General features: G+C 32.2%; 2 protein-coding genes and 1 long non-coding RNA gene across 3 annotated transcripts; 1 reads left to right on the forward strand and 2 right to left on the reverse strand.

Moving 5' to 3' along the window:
• Positions 1-2,294: 2,294 nt before the first annotated feature.
• On the forward strand, positions 2,295-3,442 carry LOC106311010. Its single transcript, XM_013748240.1, has 3 exons — positions 2,295-2,670; positions 2,794-2,894; positions 3,066-3,442. Exons 1-3 carry the CDS (start codon positions 2,379-2,381, stop codon positions 3,171-3,173), a joined length of 501 nt encoding a protein of 166 aa, XP_013603694.1. The 5' UTR covers positions 2,295-2,378; the 3' UTR covers positions 3,174-3,442.
• A 998-nt stretch (positions 3,443-4,440) lies between these two features.
• On the reverse strand, positions 4,441-5,027 carry LOC106311350. The gene is made up of 3 exons (XR_001263998.1): positions 4,945-5,027; positions 4,783-4,848; positions 4,441-4,693 (listed from the first exon to the last, which is right to left on the reverse strand). It is a non-coding gene; the product is annotated as an uncharacterized LOC106311350 (long non-coding RNA).
• A 6,535-nt stretch (positions 5,028-11,562) lies between these two features.
• On the reverse strand, positions 11,563-12,430 carry LOC106310898 (zinc finger protein 5-like). The gene has a single exon (XM_013748125.1). It carries the CDS (start codon positions 12,346-12,348, stop codon positions 11,734-11,736), a length of 615 nt encoding a protein of 204 aa, XP_013603579.1. The 5' UTR covers positions 12,349-12,430; the 3' UTR covers positions 11,563-11,733.
• Positions 12,431-12,650: the final 220 nt, after the last annotated feature.

Consider the following 12,650-nt stretch of genomic DNA (forward strand, 5'->3'; position numbering starts at 1 on the left):
TTCGGTACTTCCGACCGGTTCTTGTCTCCGACGGTTGATCAGTACCTCCTATGACCGTGCAGCTTTGCCTCTGGGAAGCGACGGCTTTCATAGCGCCGACTTCGCCGGCCTTTGTCTCCGGGAGACGATGTCTTTCTTAGAATCGTTCTCGCCGGCACCGATCAATCTACGATTCAGTTCTTCGTTGACCGACTGCCTCTCGCTCTGTTCTTTTCTCCAATTCAGTTCTTCAATGTTCTTTTTCCGATTCGTAGATCCACCAGTTTTGGTTCTTCGGTTCGAGCCCTTGTGAAGATTGGTTCTTCCGTGGTTCGTCTCCGCCGTCGGCGGAGTTCCGCCGCTTCCTCTGGTTCCGGTGGAAAGAAGTGGTTTCTCGTCTTGACCCGTGTTCATTGATCGCCGGGCGATCGTACATGTGGAAGATGACGTGCCGTAGCTTACTTTCTCGACAGTTTACCTTTTGTGTTTTGGGCCTGTGTGTTGGACCTTCGTCTTTCTGTTAATTGAGCTTGCGTTGCCCTTTTGTCTTGCAATGTGTTGGGCTTACCCCTTTTGGACTCAGTTCCATTAATAAAAATCAAGAAAAAAAAAAGAGTTATGAACTTACGCCCGTAATTTTTTAGACCAGAAACAAAAGCTTGCTGTTAGATTTTATCTTTGCACATATTGAAACTCGAATTTAGCACATCTATTTTTAGAGCATCTCCAACTATAACATTAAATTTGGTGTTAAAATTACACTAAATTCGGTATTTTGGTGTTATATTATTTTTGTCATATGCAACCATGACACCAAATATTACACCAAAAGTAATATTTTATATTATTTTATATTTTACAGTTTTAATATTTTTTATTTTTATTTTTATAATTGATAAATAATTATTTTATCACACTTAGATATTATATTTATAGATTTTTGTAATTTTACGTTTATATATATAATTTATATTTATTATATAATTTAATTATACATTTTATGTATATATTGTATATAAATATTAAAATTACAAACTATTTATTATGAAATGCACATAAAAGTAATATATTTATTTTATGTTTTGAGTGTTTATTTCAAATTTAATATGCATTTTAATTTTATCCAGCCTATGTTATTAATTTTTATATTTTATAAAATGCTAACTAAAATTTTATATTATTAAAAATAAAATAACATAAATAATATAGATAATATAAATTTATATTTTATATTTAATAATATAAAGTAATTTTTTACTTGAAAATAAAATAAGATATTTGATTATGTAAAAATAATTAAAATATAAATAATACATTATTTATGTTTAGTTATAAATTTTAACTAATTAATAATAATAACCGCATTATATTATTAAATGAAACACAATAAAATATGTATATTAAATATTTGGTGTAATGAATAATGTTACACTAAATTTGATGGAATTGTGTAATATTTAGTATTATGTTAGAGATAAATTTATACTAAATTTAGTGTTTTGGTGTCCCATTTAAGTTGGCAGATAGAAAGACCAGGTAACAACTCTAGATAATGATTATCTCATGTGCCGTGGTATGATTATCTCTTATTCCTATAAACATTCACAAACCACGTCATTTGATCAAAGGTTTAACATTGTAACACCGTATGCATTGTTCAGTTTCCAACTTTTTCTTTTTTTTCAGAATATACATGCAACTTTATCGAAAATTTTCTGAAAAGAATTACTTATTATATGAAACCACTTATTTCATAAAATTCGATTAGTTTGATGTAAAAAATACACTTATTTTTAGTAGAAAAAGATCAAAAAAAAATCTAGAGACGTAAGGTATGAGAAAAAAAGTTAAAATTTTCACAAACCAAAAGTGTTGATATCTAAGTTATGTCTCTTATCTCAGGTGCCTGCACCTGTCCATGCTAACCGACCATCCTATTCCTATGCTATTCCCAAAAATGAAAATAAAAAAACTTTTTGTGTGGATAGCACTCAGTCTCACACTCATAGATTTACAATCAAATCTACATAAACCATAATAAAAAAGTACAATCTGATAAATGACAGAAGCTCAAATATAAAATTAAATAACTGTACTCTTAAATCTCCAACAATATTATCATATTATAAAACTAACATTTGCCACATAAACCATAATAAAAAAGTACAATCTGATAAATGACAGAAGCTCAAATATAAAATTAAATAACTGTACTCTTAAATCTCCAACAATATTATCATATTATAAAACTAATATTTCACATGTGTGTATAAGTAAAGCTAAAGTGAGAGTGTGGACCAACACTCGCCCAAAGAACACTTCTTTTCCTCTGTTCCTCTTTCCTTTTTTTTCACAGAGTCTTCCTTTCAACTCTGTTTTTTTTTCCTTTCTTCTTGGAAATGGGGAATTGTCAGACGATAAACGCGGCGGCGCTGGTTCTACAGCATCCCGGAGGCAAAATCGACAGATACTATAGCTCCATCTCCGTGAGCGAGATCATGAGTATGTACCCTGGCCACTACGTGTGTCTCATCATTCCTTTGACGGAGGAGGAAGAGAAGAATATTCCGGCGACTGTGAAGAGAGACGAGAAGAAACACAAGAAGGGTGTGAGGTTTACACGTGTCCAGCTTCTCAGGCCGACGGACAGTCTCGTGCTTGGTCACGCTTACCGGCTAATTACTTCCCAAGGTTCGCCCTTTTGCTCTGTTTCCTCTGTTTTTTCCCGCAGACTTTTTGTTCTGGTTTCCTCTGTTTTTTTTTCAAACCGTGTGACTGAAGCTTATGATGAATTATTGTGATATTATTTAACAGAAGTGATGAAGGTCTTAAGGGAGAAGAAGTGCGCGAAGACGAAGAAGCACCACGCTGAGGCGATGACTACGGTGAAGAAGTTGTTGGAGAAGAATGTTCCGGTAGATTCATAACAAATGGGTTTACGTTCCAAAAAAAAAAAACTAATGAGTTTGGCTAAAATGTTTTAAAGATTGTTTTTTCTTAAATATAATAAAAAAACAGATTTGATCTTACACTTTGTTTTCAGACAAAACAAAGTTAATGAATTTTGTGTTTTTTTTTTGGGTCAGGAGAAGAAACAAGGGAAGCAGCATCGTGTGCTAACGAGTTCAGCTTCTTTCTTAAAGTCCAAAGCATGGAAGCCCTCTCTTCAGAGCATCTCCGAAGCTACCAGCTGAATAATCCGAAACTGTTCTGAATAAATTTTGGATCTGTTTCCTTTTTTGTTTGTTTTCTGGTTATAACAGAGGATGAAGTCTACGGATCAAGATATGAAGAAATAAGTAGCGGATAGCTTCGTATACAAAGAAGGGCTCAACAAAGCCTCTTTCTTCTTTTTTCTCTATCTACGATGTACATATTTTCGCAGATGGAGAGATCAATCGAAGTTTGTAAGACTAGACCAGACCAAACGTGTGGTTTTTGTTGATGTAAACTCGATTTCAGAAGAAACAAAGCTTGTAAGCCTATGAACAAATAAATAACATATCTTTTACTATCTTTCTGACAAATATCAACTGGCTTCACAACATAGTAATCTTGAAACCACAACAACAACAAAAAAGTTAACAGATCTTTAGTACTTAACGGTTCTTTATCTGGTGTATTGGTAGAATCTATTCAAACCATACACATTGATACGATAAAAAAAATGATAAGAACATAACTATTTTTTCCTCTGCAAGTGTTTTGAGCTATTACCGAAATGCCGTGAGGGTTTAAGCGCAGTTTAAAAACGTCTGGGCTAAATGTAGTAAAAGTAAAATCTTGGGGTTGAATGAAAGTATAAGAAATTGAAAGTTTTAGGGGGAAAAAGAAAAAAAAAAAAGTGAACCTGTCAGACAACCATGCGACCACCCTAGCAAGGTCTAGACCAGACTAGGTAGCGATCCTCTAGAATGCAGAGAGTCCGAAGACAATTGTAACCGTCAATCACACTCAGATCGCACGGCCATTATTCATCAACCAGGATTATAGGGCATGTCTCTTTAGAATTCAAGGACACAGAGGTACTTCCTATAGAACAAATCCTGTTCAAGGAAGGTCGTGACCACTCATGCTTTCTAGACATATATAAAGTAACGATATAGTCTCCGTGTCTTCGATGTGGGACTTTAGTGCCCAACTTACTACCTCCTGTGACACGTGTAATTAAATTAAAATGGTAACGCAAAAAAACATCTTGTACCAAAACCAATTATATGGTTTACGATTGAACCGATTTTAATCAATGCTTTTAGCCTTTTACGCTAATAACTAGATCAATCAATTTCGAAACGTTAACCACTAACACCAAAAAGAAGCATAGTTAATGAAACATTTTGTATTATGGCTAAATAAAATTACAATAAATATTCAAGTTCTGGTTACAAATTCTTTTTTGTTTGTAACATCTGGTTACAAATTAAAAAAAAAAACAAATGATGAAAATTTTATGGTCTCTGTTACACATGAGCTCTACATCAGGCTCTTGTCTTCTTGTGGGATATGGAATATTGCTTATCGTCGCCTCTCTTTTTAGCAGATTTATCAAAACCACTTTGCTTTACCTTGTAATCAGAAGATTTCTATACTGATGAAGTGATGATCCTCCACTTGAAGAAATCTTAGACTTTTCCAAAGCATCAGCTTCTTTGCCACCAATAGCAAATTGTTCAAGCAGCTCAGGATGAAACTATATCTGCGCCCTCATGTGTTCCTTTTAAACCCAAACATCGAGTGTGAATGATTTATTCGACCGTACATGGTGACAAAAACAAGAACATAAGTTTGAACAGAAGCTAATACCTCGACTTGCTTTGCTGCTTCCCTGAGATCTTCGTCTACTGATACATTGTGAGGTTCAAGCACTCTCTGCAACCAATTATATTAGTCAGATATTTGTGTATGTGTTTGTTAACCTTCAGAAGAACGTAGAAGTAACGTGGTAGTTTTGCCAACAGAACTTACTTCTTCCAACCGAGGGAAGGTGGATTCAACCTCTGTTGAGGTCTTCACGAACAGCTACTGCACCTCATAGACAAGCCTGATGGCTAAGTGAAACAAGCAGAGGAAGTTTAGTGAAAACAATGGGGAAAGTGAAGCAGAGACTGGATGGTGAAAACTTGAAAAGAACGAGAGAGAACACATACAGAGTACTCCTCAGGACGAAATATTGTGATGAATGAGACATATTTTCGATAGTTCTGCCACCGATTCAGAATGTTTGTCCTGTATTTCCAGAGCCTGCCGTAACATAGAGTTTGCACAGGACACAAAGTATACTTTAGTGTTTGATTCTGATCATCCATCTAAGTTAAATAGAAGAAGGAATACGAAGCTACCCAAGCTTGTAGGAACCATGAACGTGTGCGTGCAGCAACAGCAGCAGAAACCATCCTAGCAGCATCTATCTTTGCAAGCCCAATGTTCTCAGCAAGCAGAAGATTGGCATGGAACAAGAAAAGGGTTAGTGTTAACCTCATTGCAAGTTTATAATCCATCTTCTTGAATTTATCACTCAACAGCTTAGAGAACCTTACCCTGAAATCTGAACTAGAAAGCAGAAGTGGCGTAACCAAAAAACCAAGCACATGGCATACTTGGAAGATTCAGAAAAGTTTGGTTATTACCTTTATAGAAGGGAGCAAAGAAGCCCAATTCATTTGACTCACTAGCTTCAAACTCATCGTTGTTTTATGGTTTCAGAAGCATACATGTGTGCTCACCAGTCACAGCACTCTGATCCTACCAAATATAGAAATTGTGTTAATACTAGCTACCATACAAGCCACGGTTAAGACATTCAGTAGAAAGGAATAGAGATAATTCTCAACTGGTAGCTGACTGATGTAGAATGGAGCAAATTTATGTTTCCTCCAGAATCGGAAAAGATCCAAAGTAAGACCAAAAGAGAACCCGAGGTAGTGGAGTCTCTCAGCTCGTCGATCACGAAGAGGTGGAAGAGTGGCGCGAGGTTTTATTTGTTCAAACCTGTGGAAAAACAATCAAGTAAGAAGTTGAATGCATCAACCAAACAAATAATGTCTTCACAAAACCAAATAATGCATAAACCAAACAAATAATATCAAATAATGTGATCGTAAAAGTACCTGCTCCGGATAGTCTTCATTTCTTGTCTCTTGGCAACAGCGAGTTTGAGAATACCACATCCGGTCGCATGAAGCCAATGTCTCAGCTACAGAGCCTTTAAACCAAACCGATTGAAAGATCTAATTCAGATGTTTTATCAGTAAATGGCAAAACGAGCCTATATTGTTGCTTCAAATTAAAGCAGATACAATGGATCAAGTACTGAATACTATGAATGGCCAGTGATGTATACATCTCTTCTTCTAACCGACCATCAGTGTATACTTAACGTTGTGTTGGAAGACGATAAGATAAAAAAAAAAAAACTTATAGATCAAGAGATGTGTGACGAGTTTGGTTCCTCATTTCTAGATTATTGGTTGTATAATACAGCTCTTGACGGATCATGAAAAGAAAAGATGAAAGTTTCAACGGAAGGTTTGCACTTTAAAGTTTCAATGGAAGCTGGTTTGCATAAAAAATAAGTATAAACTTATTAAACTTCTATATGATTTTGCTAATGATAAACAGATTTGAAAATTTTAGGTATACGGATTCCCCCTTAACAAAGGAAGACAGGAATGGGGAATATATGACTTATGGCTCAAAAAAGCTCTTAAAAATGAGAAAAAAAATGGCTCAAGAAAGCTCTTTCGGATCTACCAAAAACTTAATACTAACATTTTGTAATCGTTCACTGATCAAATCGTCTTTCATTGATCGAGCACTTAACTATAGTGATAATGTTCTTTGCATAGAAAACAATATACATTGGGGTGTATTTGATGTCTGCACACGAAGTGAAAATCGGATATTTACTACTTAGCAACTAATGATGCACGGAAATGGCCAACTATGTATTAATTAAGATAATTAATTTTACTTGACACTTAGTACACGTCTTCAGCAATGAGAGCTTCTTCGGAAAAAATATCTGAACGATGGGTGCTCTACCACATTATTTTACATCAAATGATTCATTTTAAATCAATTTTTATAATTACATCTTAACGCCAGTACTTTAATTATTGGATCGAGAATAATTCAAACCAATAAAGTAACCGATAGTTTTTGTCCTTCTTTGACGACTGACGAGCCGAACAAATATCTTCCTTTCAAAATATGATAACTTCGTAAGTAAACACATAACGAGTCTTTCAAACAGTTACACCTGAATAATAATTATAATATAATGAATTCAAATATAAATATTGCAATATATACTAGTTTTCTTTATGGTCAAATGTAACGATTAACCACTCAGAGCATTTCCAATGGTACACAAAACTTTACTCTATATTTCACTCTAAAATAGAGTAACTTTATAGGATTTGCTCCAATGATTCACTCTATAATAGAACTACTCTATAATAGAATGAAATATAGAGTAATGTTGATTTTTTACTCTAAATATATAGTGAAAAAGCAACATTACTCTATATTTCACTCTATTATAGAGTAACTCTATTATAGAGTGAATCATTGGAGCAAATTTAACTCTGGAATTATTCTATTTTAGAGTGAAATATAAAATAAAATTTTGTGTACCATTGGAGACGGTGTTAGTAGTGTTTTTTACAAAAATAGACTTGCTTTTAAGAGAGCAATAATATCAATAATTGTAAATTTTATAATGGGTGGAAATATCATTTACTAAATTATAATCCATAACCATAACTGAAAGAGGATTGGTGGTACAGATGGCGAAGTCTTGTTGGAAAATGTATAATCAAATTTAGACCAGCAAGCTAACCTTACCTGGCTTGATCTATCTTTGTCTCTCATGACAATATATAACATTATCTCTTCTTTTCGAAAAAAATATTTTTTTTAATTTTTAAAATGAGCTTTTATTATTATTATTTTTTTTTGACGGCGAGCTTTTATTATTTAAATAGATATCTAGTTATGATTACATTTCATATGCTACGATAACATTTCATGTGCTGCGATAACATTTTGCATGTTGTGAGGATAAATACAAAGAAAACAATTTGTTTTTCAATATATATTAATGGAATATTTCACTTATTGTCAATAGAGATAGTTAAAACAATAAAAACACTTTTGAGACAAACACGAATATTAATCTAACTCACATGGTGGTATACTTCTTGAAGATTCTATTTAATGAGTTATGCTAGGGTTTGGACTTTCATTACCGGTTTTCATGATCGGTTTTGTCGTCGATGTTATGTATAGCATGGTATATATATTGCATTTCTGTGGGTTGGGTATTGATGATTAGTAATAGATATACTATGTTTTTTTTTTTTTTGACGAAATTAGATATACTATGTTGTTGACCAAAAAAAGGATATATGTTACAAAAAATATAATAATATATAATATTTAAACTGAAAATAAATAATAAAATCATACATCCAAACAACAGCTAGAATTTTCTAGAAAATAAAAAATAATGTAACTGACAACTGTTTTAGCCTTTTCAGGCAAATCACAACTCGAACGAAACTCATACAAGTAGTTTCCTCGCATAGAAGTAGCGATGTTCCGAAGTCAGCAAAAACTTACCAAAACTAGGAAACATTCGAAATGGACTATAAAGGAAAACCGTTCTTAAATAAACACATACTGAAAGTATAAATAAATGGGATAAGCATCTAATACGCACATAAGTTCCGTTGGTGTCGGAAGTCATGACATGTGTTACCCAATTAAAGGGCCTCCCTCCAACATTGGATGTTGAATCTTAAGCTTATCATACGCATGCATTGATTAAATACATAAACCTGCCGACTACGTACATTTATACATATATTATAACAGACAATTATGAATTGATGAACATCTATTTATCAGACTTAATGGGAATTTCGAATCGATCTTACACCAGATCTATTTGAAAGAATAAAATCTAACTCAATAAATGTCACCACTAAATTCACTTATTCGTTCTTAGCAGAAGTATTCACCCTCTCACTTTCTTTTCTTAAAAAAAAAACATAAATCAGTTTCATGAAAATCCTTGTTTTTCTTATTTAAATTTCTAAAAGTTATAAACATTTTTTTTGTACTTCCAAATAAATTTATAACCTAACTAATTGAATAATTGTGATAATTACACTGTTTACAATATAGAGATGTTTTATTAATTATGGTCTAAAACAAACAAATAATAGTTTGTTAAAATAATTGAAATGAGCTAATTATATGAGTTGTGGATTTTTTTAATAATTCGTAACAATATGTGTTATTAATTATGAATTATCCCTCAAATACCTATATTGAGCATAAAAAGTATTAATATTCGATGTTAGTTATTATATATATATATATATATATATATTGTACTTCTAATAATAAATCATTTGATAGTACTGAATTTAAACTGTAGTAATCTTTATACCATATCAAATTTCAAAATGCACAACAATATAAGTTTAGATTGATTTATTGAGATGGTGATGTGTACATTCTTACGTAGGTTTAAGGATTGTAGGTGATGAGGATTATAAATTCAATATACTGAGAATATTCTCGAAAACAAAATATGGAAATAAAATCTTTCTTGTTAAATAAGTTTAAGTCTTTCTAAAAACATGGTATAGAAAATATATTTCGGATTATTTTCCAACTAATAAAAAGTTCGCTATTTTCTTGTTTGAGAATTGTAAGTTTTTCTATATGTTAAACTTTTCCAAAAATTTATATCTTATGGAATCATTAATGAAACATTTATATATTATACAACCTATTCCATACAAAATAGTTTAGATATTTTCTTAAAATTATCAAATATATATACGTCTATATGTGTACCAGGTTTTTATTTGGAAAACTAAAAAGATAACATAGTGATGATGATATAGTTTTACATTGCTATAGAATTTTGTGTCATCACCGAAAACAAAACGATCATTTGGGTTGATTAATAGTAAAGGTTGATATAAACGTCTAAGGATTTAGCAGTCCAAGTATATGATGTAATATTCTTCAAAAATAATCTTCTTTTTCTCATAAAGCATAATAATATTTTCACCTGGCTTGTATTTTTTAAATAGAATCCAATCTTCTTTTTATCATAATTTTGTTTTTTTGGTAAAATTCTTTTTCTTTTTCTTTTTTTTTCTTTTTCTCATAAACTATTAACATAATATGTGAATTCAACATAAGACTTATTCTCATAAAAAAATGTCACAAAAGACTTATTCTCATAAAGTAAATCTTTTAAAAGTTATTATATAACATGCGGGTTAGACTATTTAAATTGTCACGTAAGTTTTTTTTGTCAACATAAAGTTATCACGTATTGATTCATTAATCTGGGGTATTAATATATATTTTTAGTAAATTATAATGGGATACTTGTAATATCTAAAACAAATTGTTATAAAAAAAATCTAAAGCAAATTAATGGGATATCAAAAATGGTATCAAAGTGTTAGTGTTATTAAATATTGTTTAAATGTTATTTGCTAACAAAACAAGTGACTTTTAAAAAAAATTAAAAAGGCAATGGCATACCATTGTCACTAATTCTAAAAAGTAAGAGAAAATTCTACGAGGAATTCTGCTTTAATAGTATAGATATGTTTAATTAATCAGCTGATCAGGTAATAAATATATAGACATATATAAAATTTATATTCTTTTGTCGGGATATGAAAATTTCAATAACAAGATATTGGAAGATTCAGAATTTATATACATATACGTAGTAAGTTAATATTACAAAGTTCAAGATAGTAATTGCAAATTCCACTTCAGCATCCCACGTAAAATCCATATTACAATATTAAAGTAGTTTTGGACCTTCTGGTACATCTTTCATAAATTTGCTTAGTAAAACCAAATAAACTTTAAAAAAAAACCCCAAATATTATGGGATAGCTAGCTAGTTATTTTCAAGCTTGTCACGAATTATATGAATGTTGTTAAAGTTTTATTTTGGTCAAAATGTTGTTAAAGTTCATAAGCTTGTACTGTATTAATTTACGCTTCTTTAATAGTACACTATATCATTTTAAAATCTTTGACATGTAATTTCTAGCAAAATGTCTAAAATTTAACAATAAATAAGATTTAAACGCGTACGTACACATGCACGTATAATCATTACTTGTACCGGAGATATATACGTACAGCCTGGCAGTATGTATGTACATTATATATAAATGCTTGCACCAATAAAGAACTACGTACGTCATGACCATAAATTTACTAAGCAACAAGAAAGTGAATGTTCTAAAAAAAAAAAGTGAACGTCAGCTTAAAAAAATGAATGTTTCAACTTGTTTTTTCCATCAATTAAGCAATGCACCATTTATAACACAACACACAATAACTAATGATAAAAACCTTCTCAACTAGTATTTGGCTAACAATCTAAGCAACAATAAAATGATATTGTTATCAATACTTGAAGTCTTGATCCAATCTACTTTGGTTTTTTTAATTGGATGACGGTGATTGGAAACTTTCTATATAAGTAATAGGCTTGGAGATTTGTTTCTTTTTGTTTTGTTCTGCGACTCTACAACATCAACTGCTGGAATTAATTGTAAAATAAACCATACATAACCTAAATAAATAAAACTCAAATTTCATCAAGAATACTTTGTCTCGTTTTGTTTCCATCTTTTCCAATTAAAGACTTAAGTACATCACTAGTAAACATTCTTTAATCATATATATCACTCTTTGTTAAGCCATATCTCCGGCAAACCCCAGATGACGATCCAAGAACTGAATGCTTCTCTTCGAGTCAGAACGAGAAGTCAGATCTCTCTGGAACTGAATCATGTTTTGTCTCACACCGTACATCTTACCCATCTCACCATTTTGCTCATTAAGATCTTGACACGTGTCTTTATTACCGAAGCTAATCTGCGACGACATCGACGCCCACTCCTCGTTGAACACACCAATCTGACTATTAACATGCATGGAAGAAAACGCGCAATACGACGGCGTTTTGCATTGTCTCTGAAACGACTTCGTTATTGGTTGTTGGTGGGTGGTTAGATAATAGCCGATGCTAGCTCGTCGAGCTTGAAGCTGAAGCCTCTTCTTCTTCAACCTCTCCTTCTTGTGAGCGTTTTGGTGACCACCCAAGGCTTGAGAATTTGCAAACTCTTTGCCACAGTATTGGCACTCGAGTCTTTTCGCTTTAAACGGCGCCGTGTTGTTCGTTGAAGAGCTGACGCTATCTGTTGTCGTGACTTCCTGCGAGCGATTACCGCTGATGAGTTCGAAGCCGAACAGTTTTAAGGTCTTGTCGGAGGACGAACCTGAGGAGCTTTCGCATGTACGAGACATTGTCGGAATGTATGTATTCTGGTAGGTTTAATTTAACTTTAAAGAAGATGTGTAAATGATCTTCTTTATATAGCAAAGGTCGAGAGACGGAGTATGTTTAGTTTAATAATCTGTAACTAGTGATACATTGCATCTGTACTATTATATATCGTGGAGGAATTTTATATGCCATGAACAGCATCGACTTTATTTTTAAGGGTTTATAATAAAATTAGTTGTTTGAATCTAACGTGTGACGACAAATGATCTTGGAGAATAAATCTTGATAGGTACTATTATATATACTACGCAAAATATTACAC

Source organism: Brassica oleracea, chromosome C8 (genome assembly GCF_000695525.1).
Source record: "Brassica oleracea var. oleracea cultivar TO1000 chromosome C8, BOL, whole genome shotgun sequence".
Taxonomy (NCBI): Eukaryota; Viridiplantae; Streptophyta; class Magnoliopsida; order Brassicales; family Brassicaceae; genus Brassica; species Brassica oleracea.

Bases quoted from the DNA above. Each gene is read 5' to 3' on its own strand.
- LOC106310898 (XM_013748125.1), bottom strand. From the start codon at position 12,348: ATGTCTCGTACATGCGAAAGCTCCTCAGGTTCGTCCTCCGACAAGACC.
- LOC106311010 (XM_013748240.1), top strand. From the start codon at position 2,379: ATGGGGAATTGTCAGACGATAAACGCGGCGGCGCTGGTTCTACAGCAT. The intron at 2,671-2,793 runs GTTCGCCCTTTT...ATTATTTAACAG, and splicing joins CCGGCTAATTACTTCCCAAG to AAGTGATGAAGGTCTTAAGG. The intron at 2,895-3,065 runs GTAGATTCATAA...TTTTTGGGTCAG, and splicing joins TGTTGGAGAAGAATGTTCCG to GAGAAGAAACAAGGGAAGCA.